This window comes from Glycine max, chromosome 3 (assembly GCF_000004515.6).
Source record: "Glycine max cultivar Williams 82 chromosome 3, Glycine_max_v4.0, whole genome shotgun sequence".
Taxonomy (NCBI): Eukaryota; Viridiplantae; Streptophyta; class Magnoliopsida; order Fabales; family Fabaceae; genus Glycine; species Glycine max.
The window spans coordinates 24038260-24063116 of record NC_016090.4 but is presented as its reverse complement, the minus strand read 5'-3'; the positions used below and the strand labels follow the sequence as shown (position 1 = coordinate 24063116).

At 33.2% G+C, this 24857-nt stretch overlaps 2 protein-coding genes across 3 annotated transcripts; one reads left to right on the top strand and one right to left on the bottom strand.

Moving 5' to 3' along the window:
• Positions 1 to 6541: 6541 nt before the first annotated feature.
• Positions 6542 to 8936, top strand: LOC121174644 (uncharacterized). The gene is made up of 2 exons (XM_041014344.1): positions 6542 to 7879; positions 8113 to 8936. Exons 1-2 carry the CDS (start codon positions 6556 to 6558, stop codon positions 8793 to 8795), a joined length of 2007 nt encoding a protein of 668 aa, XP_040870278.1. The 5' UTR covers positions 6542 to 6555; the 3' UTR covers positions 8796 to 8936.
• Positions 8937 to 16324: 7388 nt separating this feature from the next.
• Positions 16325 to 23800, bottom strand: LOC100777236 (transcription factor MYB3R-5). 2 transcript variants are annotated; one of them, XM_026127829.2, is made up of 9 exons: positions 23662 to 23800; positions 23061 to 23208; positions 22792 to 22843; positions 22414 to 22471; positions 21760 to 21854; positions 21577 to 21680; positions 19407 to 19535; positions 17077 to 18066; positions 16325 to 16593 (listed from the first exon to the last, which is right to left on the bottom strand). In XM_026127829.2, exons 2-8 carry the CDS (start codon positions 23198 to 23200, stop codon positions 17124 to 17126), a joined length of 1521 nt encoding a protein of 506 aa, XP_025983614.1. In that variant the 5' UTR covers positions 23201 to 23208; positions 23662 to 23800; the 3' UTR covers positions 16325 to 16593; positions 17077 to 17123. The 2 variants fall into 2 exon arrangements, with proteins under 2 accessions (XP_025983614.1, XP_003522206.1); XM_003522158.5 differs by having other exon boundaries at positions 23061 to 23218; positions 23662 to 23753.
• Positions 23801 to 24857: the final 1057 nt, after the last annotated feature.

Genomic DNA, 24857 nt, shown 5'->3' with positions numbered 1-24857 from the left:
TTTTCTTCATTTGTTGCTCCTTGGTGATAATTTCTTCTTCTTCCTCTTGTTGTTGGGTTTGCTTCCTGGTTTGGACCTTGCCCTTCTACTCCCTAAGAATCCTTTGTACCTTTTTAGCAAGGCCAAAGGTTTATAGAGCCTTGTCTTCATCATTAACAGTCTTGGCTAGCTTTTTCTACCTTTTCTGTTGGATGTCATCTTGGTCCACTAGAGGAATAGGATTGTTCCTCCTATGTTAACCTTCATTGCCTTCAAGTTAATAGCACTAAAGTGTTGTTGTCTGGCGATGAAGGTTCCTTTGTTAATAATAGCCTGCTTTGAATCCTCGTCCATTCTTTCAAAGACATGGAAGACCTCATATTCCCAAAGAAGTTTGTTGATGAGGGCGGCATAGTATATTTCGTCCACTCCTCCTAGAGTCTTCATGTTTCTTAGGATGTTGATATAGATTGTGTGAGGAAGGTCGAAAGGAATTTTGTCCATCAGGTGGAAGAGCACAAATTTATGTAGGTCAGACATAGAGTCTTTTGAGCCTACTATATGCACGAATCTTTTCTAAGTGTTGTTGGAATGACATAAGAAGTGGAACCTTTTAATTTCGTTTGGCCCTTATATCATTGCTTTACTGGCCTTTCTTTTATTTTTGCATTGGAATGAAAGTGTTGTTCTTGGTAATATTCATTTTGTTATTATCTCTGGTGATCTTAATCATCTAATGGGCCACTAGAACATGTTTCATACCCATCCTTATGACATTGCAAGTGAAAAAGAAGCTCACACAGTTACCCCACAATTGGCCCAGATACTTTACATTAGTTTGATTTCGATACTCGCTCTAGCTCCCTTGCATTTCGTTGTCACTTAGGACATGGACCAGTTGTTGTTGTTTTAGAAATGTATATTTCTTGGTTTATTGAGTATATGTTACAATATTTACTCTTGTGGAGCTTAGCTTATTCTTATTCTTAGTCAAAAACATTATCCAACTTACCTCATGAGTTTGTAAGATGTGTACCCTCAATTTTTCCTTCACCCTATATGAATTGATTATTGTAGTGTAGCTCATCCATACCTTATTGCTGATAATCGGCATAACCCTTTGTATCTCTAGAGGAAAGTCATTAATGTTCATCAGTCAACTAAGTATCTTCTGGTCCCAATTTACATTTGTTCATGGCTCTCCATTTCCATATGTTGGGTTAGTACATAGCCTTAGCTAGCATAGCATTCTTTTTTGTTTTTTATTTAATTACTAAAGGAGTTATAACTAATACTTTTTCCAAACATGGAAATTTCAAAACAAAATCTGGGTTTTGGCATACTTTTTTGGCTACAACTGCTATTCTAATACCAGCTCCACTAATAGAGTTCAGATATTACACCATACCATTCTATTTACTGGCGCTTCATTGTAATATTAACGATAATAAAAGTTGGCTCTTCATAGGAATTCTATATGTTGGTGTCAATGTCTTTACTATGACGATGTTTTTGTTTAGGCCATTTCATTAGGATCATGAGCGTGGAATTCAAAGGTTTATTTGCTGACATAATACCTCAAAAAATCAAGAAGCTTCTAGCGAAACAAAGGGAGGGATAGGGATAAAAAAAGAAATTTAGATTTCATTGACTTGGTCATTGATTAGTTTCTTTTACCAATCAAAATATTTTTCAGTTAGCTGAATGTTAGGATGGGAACTTAGCCAACAAGGGGTTTGTTGTGATTTGCCAATTTTTGAAAATTTAGGTGAAGTTCACATGGAAGATCACATGATCTAGAAAGTGGTTCCTAAAAAATTGAAATGTGGGAAGTGCGCTTCGTTGCTATTTTGCCAAAACATGAGCAAACTAGCCAAAATCAAATAGAATGAAGGAATCATGTACAAATGTGGATAAACACAATTTTAATTCAGTTATTTTGATTTGTAAAAGTATAAATAGTTGTTTTAGAAACGTTTGTAAGGACCTTCTACCAAAAAACAACCAATCAATACAAATTATTTTCAGCTATTTTCTAGCTTTCATGGCCGATTTTATTGCTTTCCTTATGATTCAGCCTATATTTTTATTTGTTTGGATTTTTGTTAAGATTCATCCCGAAATCAAGTGCTTTCTTTAGCAACTTGATAGCCCATAAAAGGTCAAGAAGCTGATTTCCCTTCTTGACAACCGAATTGCTTGAGTTCATATTCAAATTTTGGAATCGTGTTGAAATAGTTATAATCAAATTCATTTCAGCTAGTTCTTGAGATTTCTTGAAGATGAATGATTCTAAATAGGGAGAAGGTTCATTCAGAATGTTTATTTCCCTAATGACAAGCCATGTGGCAACTACACTGCTTACTCCTTTGATTGGCACTATGTCAACTACGATGCCTACTGTTGCCAGTACACTTGAGGGAACACCCACGATGATGACTACGTCATTCATTCGGCAATGAATAGATTTGGGAACACATGATATCATGTATCAACTATCTGGGCAACTGGTCAAAATAGTTAAACCTATGGTGCAAAATGAGATGTAGCGATCCAAAGAATTAGAGGCAAGAAAGACACATGTTGGTGAGAACTCTGCTTCGTTAGTGCCTAGAAACCTAGAAGTGACGAATAAGGTAGTTAATATGGATTCTCCATATTTGACAAGGCTAATTCAAAAAGGATTAACTCCATTAGTCCAATCGGATATGACTTTTATGTCTACATGGCAAGCAACTCCACCAAATACGATGCCGACAGGAATGTTTAGTATAGTCTAGCCAATTAGAGTTTGTCCCTAGACCCTTGGTAGCCAATACAAGTTATATGCTTGCCAATGTTAGTAATTCGTTTGCCGCTACCCTCGGGGGCGGGGGGGCAAGCAGGCACAAATGATTATACTAATCAAATTTTTCCTGCAAAAGTAGGATTAGCCAAAAGGCCTCTTAATGTTGTTGGCCCAATTGGTTTGCCAATGTGATTTCATTTGTATATCCTCCTGGGCGGTTCATCCAGTCATGAACGGGTCAATGGCGGAGAACTCTCATATGTCAACATGTTGCTGATCTAGGGTCATGGATCAAATTAGTTGTCAGCCATTGAGGACTACTACAACACATCTGATTGATCCAGAACTACTAACCGAAACCATGAGGGAGTATTTTGGCATTCAATTAAGGCCAATGGCGAGGCCCATGTGCAAGAAACTGTATCTGGAATGGGTAAACCGTACGATGCCTTTGCCAGAAGGGTATATAAAATGTCAAACTTCTCTACTTTTTCTTGTGAGGATGCCAAATCAACTATGGAGCATATAGGTCAATTTACAACCTAGAATGGAGAAGCTAGTCATGATGAGTTTCACAAGCTGTAACTTTTTCCTCTTTTCGTAATAGGGTAGCTTTTACCTGGTATTCAAATCTACCACTAAATTTAGTACAAAATTGGGATGACATGGAAAGGTGTTTTCATGATAGATTTTACAGACCTTTGCCTAAAGTAACTATAGCCGATTTGATGAACATGAGGCAAATAGTTAAAGAATCAACAATAGACTTCAAAGAGAGGTTTAAAAAGGCTAAAAGTCGATGTTCAGTGCAACTACCAGAAATAGAATGCACAGCTATGGCGGTTGGGAATATGCACCCTCAACTGAAAGAGAAGCTGGTAGCTCAAGAATACAGTGATCTTAGCTAATTAGCTTCCAAGGCCAATCAGATAGAACAATTCATATAGGACAAAAAATTGAGGAGAGCCAACAAAGGGCAAGGATCCCATTTTGATCTCATTGGTTAATGTTGATGAAGACAATGGGAAGACCTTTGAAGAGGAAGCTGAGATCATGGTTGCAGAGATATTACAAGGGAAACCGTATTTGTGTCTAGCTTGAAGCCAAACAATTCAAACAAGTTACCTATAAAAATTTTTACAGTTTAAAACCGTTCGTCAGAAAACATAATCAAAATAAAATAATAATAAAAATAATTTCACATCATCATGTAACAAAGGGAAGAAAATGACAAAAACATTGAACGGGAAAACAAATTTAAAACATTGATCATTCTTCGCACTCAAACCATAAATGTAAAAAAAAATTAGGGACTAAAAACATAATTTATCATTTTCCTTTACTAGTGAAAAAAAAAAGATAAATGATAACTAACACTCCAAAGAAGCAAAAGTAAAAGTTTTGACCAAAAATAGAACTATCTATCTTATTAAAAATATCAAGATTATTTAATATTCGTATTTTAAGTAGTATCCGTATTTATTGATACGACTGAATTAAAAAAATACACTTTTTTTACACACTCTCCCCAGCTTTTTCTTTTTTCAAATAAATAAAGGTGTAAAAATTATGTAAGTTATTTAACATGTAAATATCAATTTTATAAAGATAAATTTATCTTTAAATTAATAAAACTAATTTTCTAAATATAGGACAAATATTGTGTCACTGTCACTTGAGCTTTATTAATTTTCCTTTTATTTCTATACTATTTCACATTCCAAATTTCAATAACAAGAACAAATAAAAATAAGACATACATATATATATAGAAACCCAAAGAGATAAGAAGCCGAGAACTTTGGTGGGAATGTTCTGTCTTTGACTTTATTTTTGGTCAAACAACTTAAAATTTTAATTTTTCCACCTCCACTAGAATTACAATTACAAACAACCAATATAGTCAAATACAACCAAAACAAAGCAAGGATCTATAGCTTCTTCCTTTGTCACCTGCCTGTTTCCTTACGAATAAGTGCAAGGAATATGGTGTCACGTATAATTCTATTCCTAGAGGTGATTTTACTAGTATATGCCCTCCTCTTTCATTGTACCTTTAAAACCTTAAATTGTTAGATGCTTTGATCTCAATATATTACATGCAAAGAAAAATCAATATTTAAAATAACAGAAAAGAAAACGCACGTGACAATTTTGTTTCCTATCTATGCAAAGAATAAATCATCTGTGTTTTAACTTTATTGTTATAATATTATAGCATTCTTATTAGCCATAAGGAATCCTAGAAAAGGGGAATGGAAATATTCTATGTTTTGTCACATCCATTTCTTGAAAATTTTTTAGAATTAGCTTCTTTGTGTCTTGATCTTTTCTGGGTGTTAAATTATTCTGAATAGATAGATATATTTACAACCATCCGTGAATCTTTTTTCTTCATTTTTGTTAACAAAGAATATTCAAATTTTTAATCCTTCTGTAATTTTCTAGACATATTTTATTTACCCTCTTCTAATTTTGATTAATCGTCCAAGTTCTTTATGCCATTTTGCAAGAAACCTGTGCAAACTTACAAATCAATTTCTATATTGAGGTCAGAAGTTAATTAGAAAGATATCTGCGTTGAATGGCTAATTGATGACACCTAATTCCTTGAAGTCCTCATCCATCTATGCTTGATATTTGTTTTGAAACTTTTATCAGGTTTGACAAGCTTGTAGCAACAAAATGCAAAACATTTCTAAATCAAGCTGGTTTAAAAGGTGAATTTTGCAGCCATGGGAAGGAAGATTAAAGATAAGCATTCTGAATCATATTGGCTCAATCATCAAACAGAGTGCAAGAGGACTCTTTTTAGTATTATTAAGTATCATCCCCTATTGTGTCATTTCTTTGAAAGACTTGCATACAACAGGGGTGGTGATGAAAGAAATGTTACAGGTTAGTGCATTTTCCTCATCTCTGTACAAGTTTTCCTCTTTGCCATTTTACTAATCATTAATTGATGTAGTAGTACCTAGAATGAATTTTGTGCTCTAGGTTAATTGTTAAGAGAAGAATTTTTTATATCTAACTAATTTATATATGGAAATTGTTTGAGCAAAATGAAATTTTCTGAAGCTTTGATCAAAACATTAGCAAATAACAAAGGAATTCTTACATTATCTCAAATTCTCAATCAGATTTAGTTAAAATCAATAGCTTTTCTAGAAACTATATATGATTAACATTTTGCTTAAGTCCTCTTTCTAGCATCTCAAGTCCATTCATATAATAAATTGTTAGGATATATTAAATTTGATTCTTTCTATTCTAGAAGGACCCTTTTTTCTATTTTTGAGGAATATAATAGATGGACCTCAGTGTTTCCATAAAGATGGACCTTAATGTCAGCAAATTTTCTGCATCATCTAAGGATTCAATATTCCATAAAGAAGCCATTTCCATCTAAATTTTGAAGATTCAGCACCTAATCTTATATGCAGGAAATGCACCTGAATTCTCAGCTGATAGAAAGAAGGAACTTAACCTTGTTGTGACAAGAGACACAAATGTAAGTTCTCACATTCTGATTTAACTTATTTATTTTATTCCCCATCCATCCCTTATATTAACATAGTCTATATGCTAATCAACCACACACACACACCCACCTGCAGATGCATATAAAAAATAATTGGCACTGTGGTTTATGAATAGGATATCATAGTTTTAATTCAGTTGATTTTGGATATGTTGGTTTCTTCTTAATGCAAAATGAGTTGACTGACTTACTGGGAAATAAATAAAAAGGTTGTATCTAATTTGAAGCTTGTTAGGTTGACAAAAGGATGACACCGTATTCTTCAGTTGCAAAAGACTCGGTAAGGAGCAAGATAAAAGCAATTGTTTTGAAAGAGATATCAAAGAAGAGGAATAAACATCATAGAAAATCAACATGTCCTCTAGCTACAATCAAGCAGAACAAAAACTTGTTAACAACTTTTGTGCAAGATCCAGTCTCTTCTTTGGTTTATCACCTCCATAAACAAGAAGTGTATGGCTCAAAAATGAAATTAAATAGGTCTGCATCATTTCCTCTACCCGACTCATCATCAAAAAGACAAAGTTATGGAGCTATAGGCAATAGTTATCTACCAAAAGGGAAAGGAAAATTATGTTTTGACAACAAAACACCAAAGTCAAATCAATTTGAATCCTCAAAAAAGTTTTATGTAAGGTCCATGTCTTCAGGAGCAAAATGTTTTAATGTAAATGAAGCAATGATGGCAAGAGATGCTAATTGTTCTTCAGGATCTGCTCAGGGTCAGAATCAGAATGAAATCAAACATTTTAAGAATCTGAAACAAAAAATAGAGCATGTTACAGGAGAAAGTAGAAAAGAAAAGCTTCGTGTTACTATGGATGCTGTCATTGACAAACTTCCTCAAGGCCATGAGATTTCAAATGATTTGAAGAAGGAATTTTTTAAGAAATTGACAAATTCTAATATGACCAGAGAAGGAGAATACTGTCCTGAAAGATGTAATGGCAATGATCACTCTACTCCTTTATTCACCAAGCATGGCAAGCACAACATAAGAAGAATATTGTCTCTTCAAGAACCACTAGAAATTTATTATCAACTCCATGAGAATAGCTTTAATGTAGAACCAAATGAGCTCCAATCTAAGCAACTAAAATTAAGATCAGAAAAGGCACATTCACCATTGAGGATGTTTTCATTACCCTTACAAAGGATGCTTTCATTACCCAATCTCCAATCCTTTTCCTTTGCTTATCAGAATGGGGAGTTTCCTGACATTTCATCTGTCACTGAGCCAAAGCCAATCATGGTTTCTGGGGATGGAACTATGAAATCAGATATTGTTGCCCCTCAGACAAAGAGGCTTCACCTTAATTTACACTCAAAAGGTCAACTTCCGTTAGATACACCTGTAGAAAATTTGATTCAAAAACACCTTGTCAGTGTAGGAGAAAATGGTTTAGTGATTACTGATATTGTCGAACCAGGATCAGATTGTAGCTGTGAGATTAATGGCAAGGTGATCATGACAACTGATGATTTTGGACACAGTTATTCAAAAAATGGTGGCACTTTTAATGACCAAGATATTGAGACCATAAAAGAATACATGACTACAATAACATCAGGTTATCCTATCTCACTCAATTCTTGTTTCTTAATATATGCTACTTTCTGAAATAGTTATGGTTGAAAACATTTACGAAAGCCATAAGGTAGGAACAAGAGTTAGAATTAAATTTTGTATACTATCACTTTGATATTTCATTTTACCTATATGCGTAAGTTCATACACAAAGAGAGTAAAATCTCAGTCAGACTAATATAAATGATGAATTATTGACTTATTCTTTGATTTCAGTAGATTCAAAATTGAATATGAGACCAGGAGACAGACTAGATAACATGGCTGAGCAACAAGAGTCTATTATGGATTCTGTTAAAGTGAAAGAGACCACAGAGAATGCTAAAAAAATGGAGATTCAAAGCAAGCAGTTGAATTATGGCATTCCTCTTGTTGATATTAACAATAAAGACAAAGCTGAGTTTAATTATGTGAAATATATTCTTGAGATATCTGGACTGATTGGTAAAGATAGCATTTCAGCATGGCATTCTAGTGACCACCCAGTTGATCCATTACTATATGAAGAAATGGAAGGTGACCCTGATTTCTGTAATTATGGGGGTAGTGGTCAGTGTAATCACCATGTATTGTTTGATTTAATTAATGAGACATTGTTGGAACTTTCTGGGAGGTCTTACTGCTACTGTTCCATACCATTGTCATCGTCTCTTCCCTACACTCATCCAATTTCAAAAGGGTGCCATCCTCTTCATCAAGTGTGGACTCACATGAGGAAGTCCTTGTGCTTGAGATCTGAAGTTGGACTAACAATTGATGATCATGTGAGTCGAGATCTAGCAAGGCTTGATGGGTGGGTGAACCCTCAATTGTTTGCTCAATGTGTTAGTTTGGAACTTGAAGACTTGATTCTTCATGATCTTTTGGAGGAAATAACATGTGACTTAGCTTGCATTTAAGGAAGTTCCTGAAATAATTTGCACTTACGTAACTGTACAGTTCCTTTCTAACTTTAATTATTTCATTTTTTAGTGTCATCTTTTGTAAACTTATTTGGAAGGAAATGTAGAAAGAAATGGTGAATGAATAGTATAATGACAATGGACAAAAGCATTATATCGACATTCTTATAGGATATAAATTAAAGGCACTTATATTCTTACATCATATATGTAAAGGCACTTTTATATATTTTGTATGCTATAACAAAAGAAAAATGAGTATGGATGGGGTTCAATTTTTCTTTTAACCATTAAATTTTGCTAGGTTGACATACCCTCAAATAGATTTTTTGATGTGTAGGGATAATTAGTTAAGTGATTGTAACTAGGTATAACTAGATATTGTCTCGCGCAACGAGTTAAGAAATGTGTAAGTTATATCATCTATCATTATACAAACAAGGTCCTGAGTGACCACGTGTCAAGCTGTCGTTGCTCCAATTCCCGCCTAAAAATGTCACCTCATGCTACAGTGCCAACAAAAACGATGCGTTTCATTTCCAATGCGTTTTCATCTGTCATCTTTTTTTACGTTTTTTATTTTTAATGTTACGTATACCAATGCTTTACGAATACCAAGACATTTGCTTCTCCTGAAGAGTTTTTTTTTGTTATACACTTATTTTCCTCTTTCCTCTTCATATTCCTTTTCCCGTTCCCGCCTAAAAATGTCACAATCTCCACATTTATTGTTTTTGTCTTTTTGCGTTTATTGCAGACGTTTTCCAATGTTGACTCTATGTTGTCGTTTCGCATTTTCGAGTTACACTTCCATTTCGCATTTCAGTTGCATCCATGTTGCTTGGTTTCGTGTTCTTTTCTCTCCCATGAGAAAAAAACATGGAAGACAATGCGTTGGTGCCGTTTCTCCTTTGCTGCTCATGCTCTTGCTTATCTCACCACTGGCTTCCTTCCACCGTAGCTGCATACCCGCATAAACGGACCCTTCATAAGTTTTCATTTCCTTCCCCGTCTTCTGCGTTTTTGTTACATCTAAAGATGCGATTTTTAACACCACATTTCTTCATTTGCCCACCCGTCTTCTGCGTTTTTTCTTTTTGTTTTTTTCCATTTCGCTTCCTGTGTTCTTTGTTTGGCAGAGAAGGTGGACGAACACACTAAAGCTACGATTTTGATGAGTACGGGGGCATTTTTTTCCATTCCGATCTGTTGTAGTTTTTTATGCTTAAAGTTTTCTTGCATGCTTTTGGTTTCGCAGAGAAGCTCGAAGAACACACTAAAACTTCAATTTTTTGATTTTTATAAGTACGGGTGCATTTATATTGATGCTTCTTCAAAGCTTTATGATGCTACTTTGCTTAAACTTATCTTGCATGTTCTTTGTTTCATAGATAAGGTCGAACAACACACTAAAACTTTGATTTTTATCTAAAAAAACAGTGATTTTTATCACAACAGGTGCATATTCTTTGTAGTTCTTTCAAAGCTTAATTTTTTTGGTTAATTGTTTGGGTGTTCCTGATTCATCTCCTACTTTGTTTCGCATAGAAGCCCCAAGAAAACACATTAAAGCTTTGATTTTTATCTAAAAAACAGCAGTGATTTTTATCACAACACGTGCGATTTCTTTGTAGTTCTTTCAAAGCTTAATTTTTTTGGTGAATTGTTTGGGTATTCCTGATCCTTCTCCTACTTTGTTTCGCATAGAAGCCCGAAGAACACACTAAAGCTTTGATTTTTATCTCAAAAAAAGCAAAGATTTTTATCACAACAGGTGCGATTTTTTTGGTTAATTGTTTGGGTGTTCCTACTAGATTCTTCTTCTATCTTCTTCTGTCCACTTATCTCTAGGTTTTTGTGTTGTGGTGCTAGTGCTTACATCTACTACAGTGGGTATGTAAGGCCTTATTTCTATTGCTTCCTAAATGTTTAAATCTATGGCTTCAATGAAAATCTGCATACGGGTTTTCCAATAGTAGTAACCCTCACCATTGAAGATAGGTGGTCTATGGATGGAATTTCCTTCAGGGAACAAAGAATTTGAAGAGGCCATGAATCTTGAAGTGGTTAAACTTTCTACAAGATACCTGCTCTGATACCACTTGTTGGATCAAGTGGCCTCAGAATAATTAAGAAGGGGGGTTGAATTAATTATTAACGAACCTTTACTAATTAAAAATCTATCCTTCTTAGGCTTTTACTATAATGTTAAGAAAGTAAAGAACTGAAATAGAAACTTATTCAAAAGTAAAAGCGATAATTAAAGTGCACAACGGAAATTAAAGAGTGTAGGGAAGAAGAAGACAAACACAGGAATTTATACTGGTTCGGCAACAACCCGTGCCTACATCTAGTCCCCAAGCAACCTGTGGTCCTTAAGATTTCTTTTCAACCTTGTAAAATCCTTTACAAGCAAAGATCCACAAGGGATGTAGAAAAATATATTTTATTTTCTATTTTGATTAGTTTTAGTTTTAGGTAATTTAAAATATAAAAACACAAAAATATCTTTATCCGAAAGGTTTTAATTTGAATATTCATCCTTACACTATTCTCTTGGGAAACGACCTAAGCTTCAGTTCAATACTACAATTGGGATTCGACTATACTTAGCAGACGTAAATCCTAACAGAATTAAAACGTTAACAAGTTTTTGGTTTCGTTGCCACCGTTGCCGGGGAATTGCTGCCTAAAATTAAAATTAAAATCTTTTACATTTTATTTTATATTGTCTTTTAGAGAATTATATTTGTAGATTAGGTAGTTAACTTTAAATTTATTAGGAAATTATCATAACTATTATCTTTCTAGATTTTATTTGTTGGGTTGTTATTTATATTATCTTTTGTCTTTATCTTATTAGATTTAATTGATCTATCCTTCAATTTATCTTTTTAAATTTTTAGCATTTGATTTTATTTTCTTTTTAACTTAAAAATCTTGAAATATACATATAAATAAAGATATAATTCAGTTTTCTTATTAGATCATAGATTTATATTTTGAATTTATCTTTCTAATTTATCTTTTAGAATTTTAGCATTTGGTTTTTCTTACTTCTATTTTCCCTTTTGATAAAGAATTTTGGAAAAAAAATTAGACAAATATATTTCAGTTTTTATTTTATTTTCAATTTTCCTCATTAAATTTTAGTTTCCCTTTTCGATAAAATTTTCAAAAATAAATAAAATAAATAATTACATATTTCAGTTTTTAATATAGATTTATATTTTTATCTTTTTAGATTTATTTTTCTATTTTTATCTTTTAATTTTCAGCAAAAAATTTCTCTTCCCATTTTAAATATTCAAATTCACGAAAAATATATCTATAACCACTCCTATTGATTTTTCGAAGAAAAAAAATTGCTTATTTTTAATAATTTAATATTATCTCTTATCTCTTAAATTTTGTTTTTCTAAAAATATTTCTACTGACTCGTTTTAATAAAAAAAAATATAATTGGAAAATTTTAGGCTAAATACTTTATTCTTTATATAAATTTTCTATTTAGTTATTATATGGTGTTGTCCAAAACACTTACCCCTTCTTTAGAAAGGAATAAGAAATATTTCTTTCTTTAGTATTGCACATAATTATAAAAATGGTTGAAGACTCAATAGTGGCCAAATTAGAAGTCCACCAAGGCATAGATATAAATGAACCTATTTGTCCACCAGACACAGACACGGGAGAGCATCAAGTAAATTTTCCTAGTGGAATCATTAATACTCTCCATAACACTCAATTTATGAGATCCAACACTCTAGAACCGCATACCCACCTTACGAGATTCCAACAAATATGCACATTGGTAAGAGTACCCAGTATCAAAGACACTCACATCAAGATGTTACTTTTTCCCTTTTCATTAGGGGGAAGTGAACTTAAAGGGCTCAATTCTCAACCACACCATCTTTTAACCTCAAGGGAGCAAATCAAAGATGAGTTCTTCAAACAATTCTTTCCGAAATAAAAAATCAAAGCTATCAAGGAAAGGATAACTAGCTTCCAACAAATGACATCCGAGTCTCTCTTTGATGCATGAGAGATGTATAATAAAGCTTAACTTAGGATTTTTCCTTGCCACAGTTACTCCAATTACACCCAAATCTCCATGTTTATAAAAGGAACAACTGATGAATATAGAAGAATGATAAATGCACTTCGGCAGGAGGATACTATGTCAATGGAACCACAACCAAAGTAAAGAAACTTACAGAAGATGTAGCAGGTAGTGAGCAAGGTTGTCATAGCAACTGCACCTCTCCAAAGGACGTTCCCAAAGAATACACTTACATGAATCCCTCAAACAACAAACACAAATGAAATCCATGATAGAGAACGTAACCAAAATCATAGTAAAACAACTTCAACTGTTGATATCGCCAAAATAACCAATCTCTCATGTGAAGAGTGTGGACTGACAAAGGGTTCGAATTTTTGTGTTTTTTTCTTTATTTCTTTTCTTTGTGTTGACTAACAAAGGGTTCAAATTTGTTTTTGGATCTTACATCTCTTTTTTATCTATTAAGAAAATTGTTTTCCCATCGCCTGATAAAGTTTTCATAATATCCCTTATTTGTTTTTAGGTAAATCCACATCAAACAATAAATGTGATTTTAGTCTAAGAGAAAGTTTGAAATTTCTAAAAACACAATTCAATCCCCCCCCCCCCCTCCCTTTCTTGTGTTATTTGCTTCTATAACCATTCAGTTTGAAATGGATTGTCAAATGTTGGTCAAGCCTGGAATTAAAAAGACATGGGTAACAAAAGCTATTTTGTTGATGAGAATCATTATTGGCCCCTACACAAATTGTTTTTGGCACCTACTCCCCTTGAAATTACCATTATGCCCCAAACTTCAAAATTTTCCACCCCTCCTTCTTCCCTCTTCCCCGTACCCCCCTTCTCTTTCTTTTCCCCCATTGTCCTCCTCTCTTGCCATCAGTGCCCTTCTCCTTCTCCCTCTCCCCCATATGTGCCCTTCCCTTCTCCCTCTTCCTACTCCTATCCATTGCCTTCCCTTCTCCTTCCATTCTCATCCAACACCCTCGCCCAAAATCCTTCTCCTTTGCTTCTTCCATCCTTGTTGCCTAACACTTTTTTTTGGTATATTTTTTTTGTGTATTTGTGTTCAATGGAATTGAGATTTTTTTGTGTGTTTTGGTGAAATACACAACAAAATCATGATTTATTTTTGCTTTTTTTTTATCTGATGAAGGACACAACGGGGTTGTGATTCCATTGTGTATTTTTTAACTTTCAAATTCCGAAATGGAATTGTTATTCTGTTGTTGATTTGTCAAGACACACAATGAAGTCATGATTCTGTTGTGTTCTTTGTCCAAACACACAACAGGCGTGATTCAGTTGCGTGTTTTGTTTTTTTTTTTCATTACTTTTAGACAAATGTAATGTTTTTCTATTTTATTTTCTTAGTTAAATATAATTGTTTATTATGAAGGATTACTGACTTATTTCTTTTTTTTAGATGGCTCGCACAAAGTAGAGGTCACACGTTGTTGGACACCGCCCCCCCCTGAAGGCCCCTCGTAGGAAGGGGAAGATGTTGCAAAGAGGCATCATAGAGTGACTGCATCAATGCACACCCACCTTGTTGCAACTCTGACTATATGCCTTGGTTTTACAAGGTTTCCCATCCCCATGTCATTCCACCTGAGGAGAGACAACCACCACGTGGTCTTGCATATATGTTTACTGCCCATCCCAGTACAGCCACAGCCTGGGCAGCTACTGGCAGACTATCTACCAGGTGGAGACTACTCTTGCTAGCTAATGCAAATTGGATTTTGTTGATTTCTCTTTCCTAAATTGTCACTGAAAAATAGTTGCTAATTGTAATTATTATTGTAGGATTAATTCTAGATGGTGTTAGGAGCTATGCAGAGCTTGTTGGACCTTAGAGTTGTTCCAGACGACACGAGTCATCATCAGATCATACAACAAGCTTTGCAATTGACAGCTGAGTGCAACTCAGACACACGAAAATAGTAGAAGAGGACAACCAAGGATGGTGGAAAGGGTGGCAGAGGAAGTTGTTGTTGTTTATTATCTTTTTATGGTTGGATGTAGTGTGTACAACTTTTGTTGTTTTAATTTTTCTAGTTTATGTTGTGGTTGAATTACTTTTTTTCTTGCATTCATTAACATCTAAACAACTTGTTTCTACTATAACAACAGTTTCTTCAATTGATTCATAAAACAAACATCAACAACTAAAGAAGTACTAATAATACAAACTTTTCTTTAAAATAGAAAAAAAAACTCGTGTATGATTTTTATAAAGTAAAAACATGACTAAACAAATTTATCACGGATTAGAGCAATGATCTCATCAGCAGATCTTGGTTTCCTTGGTTTGTGAGCAGGACAAGGATTTCATTTGAAGATCAGCCAAAAATTGCATTCAACTCAATCAACCTTTGCTACTAAATTTCAAAAAGATTAAAAACATTTTTTCTACATCATCCTTGCGTTTAAGATTCATACACTCGCATTCAACACAACCATCACTTGCATAAACATGTTGGCAGTAAAAAAATCAATATAAATTTTGCAATCACCAATGGCGTCCATAATTGTTTTCCTTAAAGCATCAAGTGACATGTCCTCACTTATTATAACGACTTTAGGACCACTAGGGCATTCAAACAATATCCCTTCAGATGATGAAAGTATGTCACCATCGCAATACACAACAACAAATACATTCTCCATGTTTTAAGCAATATGGTGAATGTCAAGAAGCAAAGATGTTGAGTTGCATCAAACCCCTACCGCTATTTATATTAGATGATATATTGTTCTTTCATGAGTCATATCAATGATTGAGATCGCATCGACAGATAAATAGTTTGGATTGCATCCATATTTAATTTGATTGTTATGCATATAAGAAAAAAGTAATGTTGAGTCATTATGTTTAAAAAAGTGTTTAGTTAATAAATGCAGTGTTGCAGTAGAAAAAAATACACAACGGAATCACAATTTTATTGTGTTAAAGGGGTGTGAAAATGTCTCTACCAATTTGGATTTATTAAGATAATCTTCATTCATCACAACACTAGATTATTTTCATCTTAATAATGGCTTGCTTGGATCTTAATCGGTATGGACAAGCTGTATCGAAACTTGAAAGCCTTGTGATAATAGTATAAGAATGTATAATATATAATATTTTACAAAAAATATTGTTAGTATTTATTGCTTATTTAATTCATTTAAATGCTTATTTTTTGAATGGATCCCCCACTTAGTATAAAATATATAATTAAAATTTATTATTGTAATAAAATTGAATTTTCATTTCATTTGAGATGATCTTTTATAAATGTATAATCATGAATGAAAAAAATAAATAAAACTTAGACTTGGTAGAGTGTGACTGTCAACCTTACCTAGTGCTTCAATCAAGTACTACATTACCTGACTAAATAAAACAAGGGTTACATTACTAAATGTAGTGTAATTCTATATTTAAAGAAAAGATGCTAAATGAAAATTTGTTATGAAACTTTCCAATAACTTTCCAAATATTTGTTATTCTAGGAGTATAAATTTGTGCAAAACTTGTGTGCGCAGTATAAAAATATATAAAACTACATATCAACAATTAAATGGAATCTATCAAAAACTCTTAATCTACACGTATCCAACAGCTTCTGCTTGTCACCATCCATGGAGTATAATTACTTGCAAAATTGGCTAACTGTGGTCAACCACTTATGAGAAAAATTTAGTCAGCTTCAAGGGGAAGACCAATGGTGGTCCCTGCAATTCAGAGGAGTAGTTATCAAAATTCAGGTAAAAAAAAAAAACTAAATATGCCATGTTAGATTAGATAATTGAAAAGGTAACAGGGAATGCAAGGGTAACAATTGGATATTTATAATGACTTTTTATAGTGAAACAAAATAAGAAAATCATATTCAAATACACCTTTTTTTCTAGCTCCATAAAAGTTGCATTAACATTTTAAGAAGACTATTACCAAGTGGACTGAACAAGGAAGAGAAAGAAAAAAAACTAATTTTCTCAATTCATTCATTGTCACCAAACATTCACAACACACATGAATATTTTCCTGCTAATACAATGAAAATATTCTATGGCATTATTAAACTGCAACTAATATCATCAAGACCTTCTGTTCCTAGTGAATTAAGTTTTCTAGTCAGGTCTCTTTCCTATATGAGAACGAACTGTCCTTCCAAAAAATGAACAATTATAGGACGATAAGTAAGAAGGACTTACAACTTACGAACTATGTCTCTGCCAATTTAATTTTATGAAGACAACCTTCAGTCATCACATTTTTTCATCTTACGAGCATGCTTCTCTTTTTCAAATGCAAAATCAAGTTGTTTCTCCAAACACTTAATAGCTGTTTGCCTGGATCTTGATCGGTATGGAGAAGTTGTGTTGAATGCCTTATTATGGGGAATGTTACTCCCATAGCAATTGTTTACTGGACTCACAGGTAACCGCACAACTTCAGAACCAGTAATATCATTTGTTCTCTCTTGTTCATTATAAGCATGTGAATCATTAACTCCTTTTGCAACCGCACTAGGAGTGACAGGTCTTTTGACTACACTCCTCTTTCTCAAGATGGAAGGAGTGGGGAAAGTTTTAGCTGCCTTTTTCAATATTGATTCAGGAGATTCTGAGCATAATTCACTTCCCTTCACCGGAGGTGGAGTTAAGTAACCAACAGATGACATCATTGGCGAAGCAAATAACTCATTTTGCTGCAGGCCAGAGATATTAGAATAATAAGAATCTAAAGGAAGTGTTGGTTCATAACAAAAAGAACCAAGGGTTTGACTTTCCTTTGAATAAAAATTTCTGGTTAAACTGCAACTCTTATTTTCACCATTACTCATGCAATGATCAACTCTTGGGTTGTCATTGAGTCCAGGATTCTCAAATTTTGGCTCACTGTTTATTCTAAAATAATCTCCAAACACTGGTTCTAAGTTACTACAGCTGAAACCTTTGTTGGATGATCTATTGCATTCTATGCAGTCAGAATCAGCAGACCCTTTTGCAGGAACATTTGAAGAATCACCGAACTCTCTAACTGTTTCTGAGGACTCTAGTTGATTCTTATCACTGTTACCCAGATTAATGTCTGTAGTTTTGGATGATGATACAATGGGGGGAAGTCTTCCCGTAGCCAAATAGAAATTCATCTTTTTCTTCAAAGAACTATTCCAATGGTTCTTTATTGAATTATCAGTCCTGCAGAAAAATTAAATATACAATGTATATAAGCATTTTATCACAAATATAATTCAATATACCAGAAAATATTGAAAAAAAAAATCATACAACTGGTACATAGATGAGTATTTTTGTTATTTTGTAGTGATCCGTTTTACAAATTTCAATAATGTGATTTATAAATGGTACCAAATTAAAAAAAAAAAGTGTTCTTAATGAAATTGAGAAGATTGATCAATGCATGTGAGGGATTTAAACAACAAACAATGAAGAAATGTCATCAGAAATTAGTAGTCCATGGAAACTATTAGCATACCCTGATTAACGAGAATGGCCAATCTTCGGTTATAATAATAGGAAGATAGTTAGTTGTATTAGTTAGAAGGGGAGTGATGAGAGGGTAAAATAATAGGAAGGAAAGAATAGAGAACATCTTTGGTTTTAGAGTGGAAATCAGGAGGGAAAGTCCAGGTCTCTTGAGTACAAGGGGAGTAGAGAGAGGATCCATTATACATTAGTGACGTCTGGCCCTTTTATCATGCTGACAGTGCTCAGAGGGTATTCTTTCTGTAACAAAGACTGGATGTTTTCAAAACACACAAATCCTAAACCAGTTTCTGTCAAAAACCATGACAGGAAGAATATAAAAAGTTATATGTATATGCAAACTAGAAAAGGACAAACTCACAAGTGGAAGAAGCTAGTTGCCATTTACAATTGGCTAAAATATGTTTGTAACTATGGCCATATTTGGTTTTAGTCCTCTAAAAACTATTTAGTAGATTTTGTTCCTCATAGAAATTAAAATACTTGAAAATGGTCCATATCAAGTATCACCACTTTATTGCTGACATGGCATGCATTTAGGCATACCGTTGCCACATCATCAACAAGTGTAGTGATAGATCATTCTAAAACAAATTAAAATTTACAAGGGCCAAAACCATCATAACAATTTTTTAGAGGACTAAAACCAAATTTAACAATAATTATAGGGATTAAAAACATATTTAAACCTTTAAATTTAACAACTATTAAAGTAAGATCAATATTGTTTTCAATAGATAAATAGGGTAATGATTGCTATGGCATTTTTCTTCATCATTATGCATTTTCCGTGTCTTTTTCCTTTGTAGGGGTGGCAGGTGGGTGGGTGAACAAAAATTTCATTCAAATGGAGTGTAACTAGAATACATCCTCTGATTAATTTTATTATTTAGAAAGAAAAAAGAATACCCTAAAATCATACTTCACAATTAGCATAATATGATAAAGACAGCATTCTGTGATACTTGTTAAATATTAATTTTGACTTTAATTTCATTTATGCTAGCGAAAGAATTAATTGGAAAGTATACCTTCCATGAAGAACCTTAGCTATTTCAGCCCATTTGTTGCCATGTATACGATGAGCATCCATAAGGGCTAATTCCTCCTCCTGAGTCCAGGGATCCTTCTTTATGTCAGGATTAAGATGATTGCACCATCTGTAAATGTTTGAAACCAATTTCATGATAACGAGCATGTATACCAAAGCCAATGCCTATATATTTTTGGTTTTCATGAAGATTCAATAATCAACAGAATAAGTTATAACAGGAAAAATGAAACGCAAAAATAACAAAGCTAGCATAATTTGATTATTTGAGTAACCCATATACAAAGCTAAGAGTTGTAGTCAAATCTTATAATACAATCTGTTAAGATATAAGGAGAAGGGAGAGCTAGTTAAGATAGTTAGACTATTAATGAGTCACTTAGTTAGTTATTAACGAGTCAGTCAGTCAGTCAGTTAGTTAGTTAGCTATTAATAAGTCAGTCAGTCAGTTACTTAGTTAGGGGGGCTTATTAGATATATATAGGGGAAGAAGGATATGAGAGAGGCAAAATTTGTTGTCATTGTAAATTGAGCATTAACTCTTTGTGAAAGGAGAAATCCATTGTGAAGGGGAAACCCTTGGAGGAGAGTTTTCTCTCCTATTTTTTGTTCTTTTCTTACTATTCAATAAAGTTTTTTCTTTTCTTCATCATTTCAATTCTTGGTTCCTAACATTTGGTCCGACCTGTCGGGTCTTCGAGGGAGAGCCAGTGTTATAAATGGAGGAAGCACAAATTTGGGGTAAGGGGGAGCTACGAGCATTCGTGGGGGAAGACCCAATTGGTTGGATTTCTAGGGCTGAAACACTCTATCGAGGTACAAGAAATTCCTTCATTCCATAAGCTGCAATATGCATTCATGTGCATGGAGGATATTGTGATGCATTGTTTCTACATTTGAAGCCAAATGAACCCAAATTCAGATTGGGAGTCATTTTCCATAGCATTGATCAAAAGATTCGGAGATCGCTATGGTAACCACGTCTTTGAAAGATTGAGTATCTTGAAGCAAGAAGAACAAATTAAGAAGGAAAACCACATCAACAAAAAGGAGAGTTGCATAGTGTTCTTGAAAGAGAGGACCAACATTTTAGAGCTAAAACATATGCTGTGGAAGATCCTCAAATAATGAAGAGGTTGATCCTCATTTGACTCAGCAATACAAAAATAGCATGGAGGAAAATGGGTCAGAATGCAGTGAAGCAAAGGCTTGTTCTTGGACCAGAAAGGTGGAACTAGCCACCTCTGACGGAAGCACAAAACAGGAAACTAACTTGAAGGGTAGCAATTTTGAGAGTGATGATGACCCATTGCAATTCTTGAAATCAGAAAACAAAAGTAAAGAAGAAGGTTCAATAATCAAGAATCACACTCTTTGTAGTGGAGAAGAAAGCAAAAATGAAGCAAAGATAGCAAGAGAAACAAAGATTGAAAAGTTATGATGGACGAAGAAGTTGATCCATTGATAAAGAGGGAGACAACCAAGGAAAATAGAGTGAAAAATGTGGGCTGCAAAGAAGATTTTCTTGATAACCCAATTGTTAGGACTTAAGCACAAGAGGAGAGCCCAACCTAAAAGACTAGTCCATTAGGTGGGAGAATCTCAAGGTTTAAAAGTATCACATCAAGTAGTTTATTCTACTCAATATGGGACTACTAACATTGTCAACCCCTTTTAAGGGTCGACGTCCACTGCAGCTTTCACTCTATCGACACTGACCCAGTGGTAGCCATTTTCCCTTGGACGACTTAATTCATCAAGCAGTGTTCGGTTTGCACCTTAATCTAGCCTATAGGTAGCTAGCCCTTTCCATGGTCTGACTCTCAACAAAAAGCATCAATCGTTAGGATCTAAGCACAAGAGGAGAGTCCAACCCAAAAGACTAGTCCATTAGGTGGGAGAACTACAAGGCTTAAGTACCACATCAAGTAGTTTATTCTACTGAATGTGGGACTCCTAACACAATCTAAAATATGAGTTATCCTCTTAAACTTAGGAACATGCAGATGAAATTTAAGGCTTTTAAAACTTTGAAGGCTAAACAATCCAATGAATCATAGATGAAGTTTAGTATTTATAAATACAAAGGATTAATTATAATAAATATATATACATATATAAGAATTTCACAAAAACTTCAGTTAACCTACCGTTCTCGGCACTGTTTTCCTATTCGACCAGGCAAAGACTTAGATATCAAAGACCATTTTTTAGGTCCATGTGTAGACACCATTTCAATTATTTTATCATCCTCCTGTGTGGGCCAAGCAAGAGAAGTTAATAATTGATTAGGATTGTCTAACAAATAGAAAAGATAAGGACTAGGTTTCAACCTCCTGAGTCCAAGGTCCTTTAACGAGTTCTGGATGAAGAACTTTTTGCCATCTGTGCAGACATTGAACTTCTGATTTACCCGGTAAAAACTCAGCTGCAAGCCACATTTCAAATTGGTTTCATGAAAAAAGCATAATGCTTTCAGTAAGCACTCAGTACCGAAAATCTTATGTATATACTGATTATACTCACCCGAACTAATTCCATTGGTTTACACACATAATAATTCTCATTCACAGAAAAACAATTTATCCAAACATCAAGGAAAGAAGCAAATAGAGATTTAGGAATTTGTTTCTGTAATTTCATTCTGACTTTTTTTACTTACATTAACAAACTTATCCTCGAGTCTTTTTTTAATTACATACTAGTCTTTTTTTACTTCATATTTTCAGACAAGGGATGGATGAGTCTGCTCTGCAAATGGAAAACTCTGACAAGGAACTTCGCAAAATAGTTTTGTTACTGTGCAATTTATTTTAGAAATAAACATTCTTAGTCCTTCAATTCAAATATCTCGAGTAAGTTCGAACATTCATTACATTGTAACAATCACTTGACTAACTTTTCATTTCACCAGGATGCAATAACAACATAAACTTTTAAATTAAAACATAAAAGGTCATCACTACTTAGCAAATAAAAGTATATACCTATTTTCTTCCAATTCTTGCCATTAAAAACTTGAACAGCATTCGTTAATGTGTCATCCTGCAGCAAGTTGAAGAAAGCACTAAATCCAATTACCAATGGAAAAACAAGTAGTAATGAGAACAAATATCTCGAACTCCATTCACAACTAAGTAAACCATAAATATATCAACATTTTTGTATGTGTTGAGAGAAATAATTTTGGGATCATGTTTGGTTACTCTCTAACAGTATGTTTGATATTTTGCCTGGAAACTCAGATTCGGAAAAGTAAGATTTGGGATGCTTTTGCAAACTTAAGTTTAACCCAAACTTAGGTTTGCAAACTTTAATCGAAACATGCTTAGTAAGTAAAGAATAAATCTCCCCCAGAGACTAACATCCTCTTCCGTCCAACCACCCCTTGCACGCCTAACAGGGCCAGTGGTTCTCCTGCGTAGAGTGAAACCATTCACAACAAAATTCAGTGCACAATGATTGTAGAAAATGATTCAAAAAAGAAGAAAAAGAGAAATTCTCCAAAGCAAAAAGTAAAATCAGCTACTATTACAAAATGCGAAATTAAGCAATAACAAATAGGCAAACAAAAAATACAGCACACTGAATGATGTGAAAGTGAAGAACAAGAAAACTTGAACAAAAATGTTACCGATTAGATGGCAATGCTGATTTACGTTCCGTTGATGACTTGGGCATAGCACTGCCACTGCCTTCTGATACAGAAGAGCTGGAATTAGCATTAGTTTGCTTATTCTCCGAACAATGCTGCTCTGATTTCTCCTCAGCCATATAGCCTTCTAGAATCACCTCCAAAGCAAAAAATCAAAATCAACAAAGCAATGCACATCACTTTCTAAAACACACTCAAATTCGACATAGCAATCGTCAAAAAACCCCACTAAAACTCCAAAAGTTTAGAAGTAAGACTAAAAAAAAAACTAAACCCACAAACCGTTATTAGATCAATACAATTACCAACATGAAAAAACGCCAAAACACCCCATCACAAAATGCATAGAATTTCCATGCGTATTCACCACACACACCCAAATAGTAATAATTAAATAACTGAAAAAAACTCCATTACCTAAAACTCGAAACCTATAGTGGAAACAAGAAAACGCAAAAACTAGTTCAAAAAGCATCAGTTACCATAATAGAGAGAGAGAGAGAGAGACTGGGAGAAAGCAGAAGCTGAAGAAGAGAGAGAAGGAACAAAAACGTGAAATTCCACGAAAGAGAAGAGGTACCTCTGTTATTAGCAGAAAAGTGGCGGGAATTGAGCGAAGGAAAAAGGTAGAAACTGCGGAGAGAGCAAGCGACGAGAGTAATGGCTTTCGAAAACTGGTCGCCCGTTGAAACAAATCATGTAACCAAAAGGAACAAAATAAATTATTTTTAAAAATCAACAAAATAATCTTAGATAACGAATTCATATAGATAATTGGGAAAACCGAACGGTTTACTTATCAGATTATTTGGTTTAATTTTTTTACTTAAGTATTTTAGTCCTTTAGGATGTGTTTTTTTATTTCCTAAAATTAAAAATTATTTTTCCCTAAATTTTGATAAATTATTTTTTATTCTATGTGATAAATTAAAAGTTTGTCATGGTTTTTAACTTTCATAAATTAATTTTTATTTTTAGTTGATTGAATTTATATTTTACAATTATCAGAAAATATTAAAAACCGTTACAAAATGCCAAAGAATGTTATAAAATATCAATTTATTATATCAAGAATTAAAAATATAATTTATCAAAATTGAAGGACTAAAAAATATATTTTTAAATTTTAAGGACTACAAAAAATACACTCCTAAATTTAGGAATAATAAGCATAATTTTTTTATTTTTTCAATTAAAGACCACGAATCACTTTGCAAATCTGATATTTTGATTTTGATTTTTAATTAATAATTTATCAAAAGACTCTTTTGTCCTTAATCTTTTAAATTCAATCCCTAAAATATAGTAAAATATTACCCAATCAAGTTCAAATCTTTGTATCAGCGTTTGAATCTTAACTGGTTTGGTTTCTAATTAACTTACTTCTACTTTTAAATTGTATAAACTTATTTTCAGTTAAAAATCATATACAAAAACTAAAATAATTACATAAATAAATATTCTATTGATTTCTATCTTTATTAAAGGTTTAAAATTTATACTAAAAAATAAATTTACATCTAAATAATTAATATATTTATTATAAAGTTCTATGTTTAAAATTAATTTATTAAATATGTTTTTATAAAAAAATAATTTTTAATTAATTTTATTTTTTATAGTAGTGATTACAAATAACATACTAAAAACTCAATAATGTCCTAAATTAAAATAATTTTAAATATGATAGAGACAACAAACATCGTTCATGTTCAAGACCGTTATAGACGGCCATAATTTTCTCCAAGTAGTTAACACAAATACAAGTCAAAATTT

Excerpts from the sequence above, each read along its gene's own strand:
- LOC121174644 (XM_041014344.1), top strand. The coding sequence starts at position 6,556 with ATGACACCGTATTCTTCAGTTGCAAAAGACTCGGTAAGGAGCAAGATA. Across the intron at positions 7,880-8,112 it reads CATGACTACAATAACATCAG|TAGATTCAAAATTGAATATG; the intron begins GTTATCCTATCT and ends CTTTGATTTCAG.
- LOC100777236 (XM_026127829.2), bottom strand. The coding sequence starts at position 23,200 with ATGGCTGAGGAGAAATCAGAGCAGCATTGTTCGGAGAATAAGCAAACT. Across the intron at positions 22,472-22,791 it reads GTGGTTGGACGGAAGAGGAT|GATGACACATTAACGAATGC; the intron begins GTTAGTCTCTGG and ends AACTTGCTGCAG. Across the intron at positions 21,855-22,413 it reads CAAGAATTGGAAGAAAATAG|CTGAGTTTTTACCGGGTAAA; the intron begins GTATATACTTTT and ends TGTGGCTTGCAG.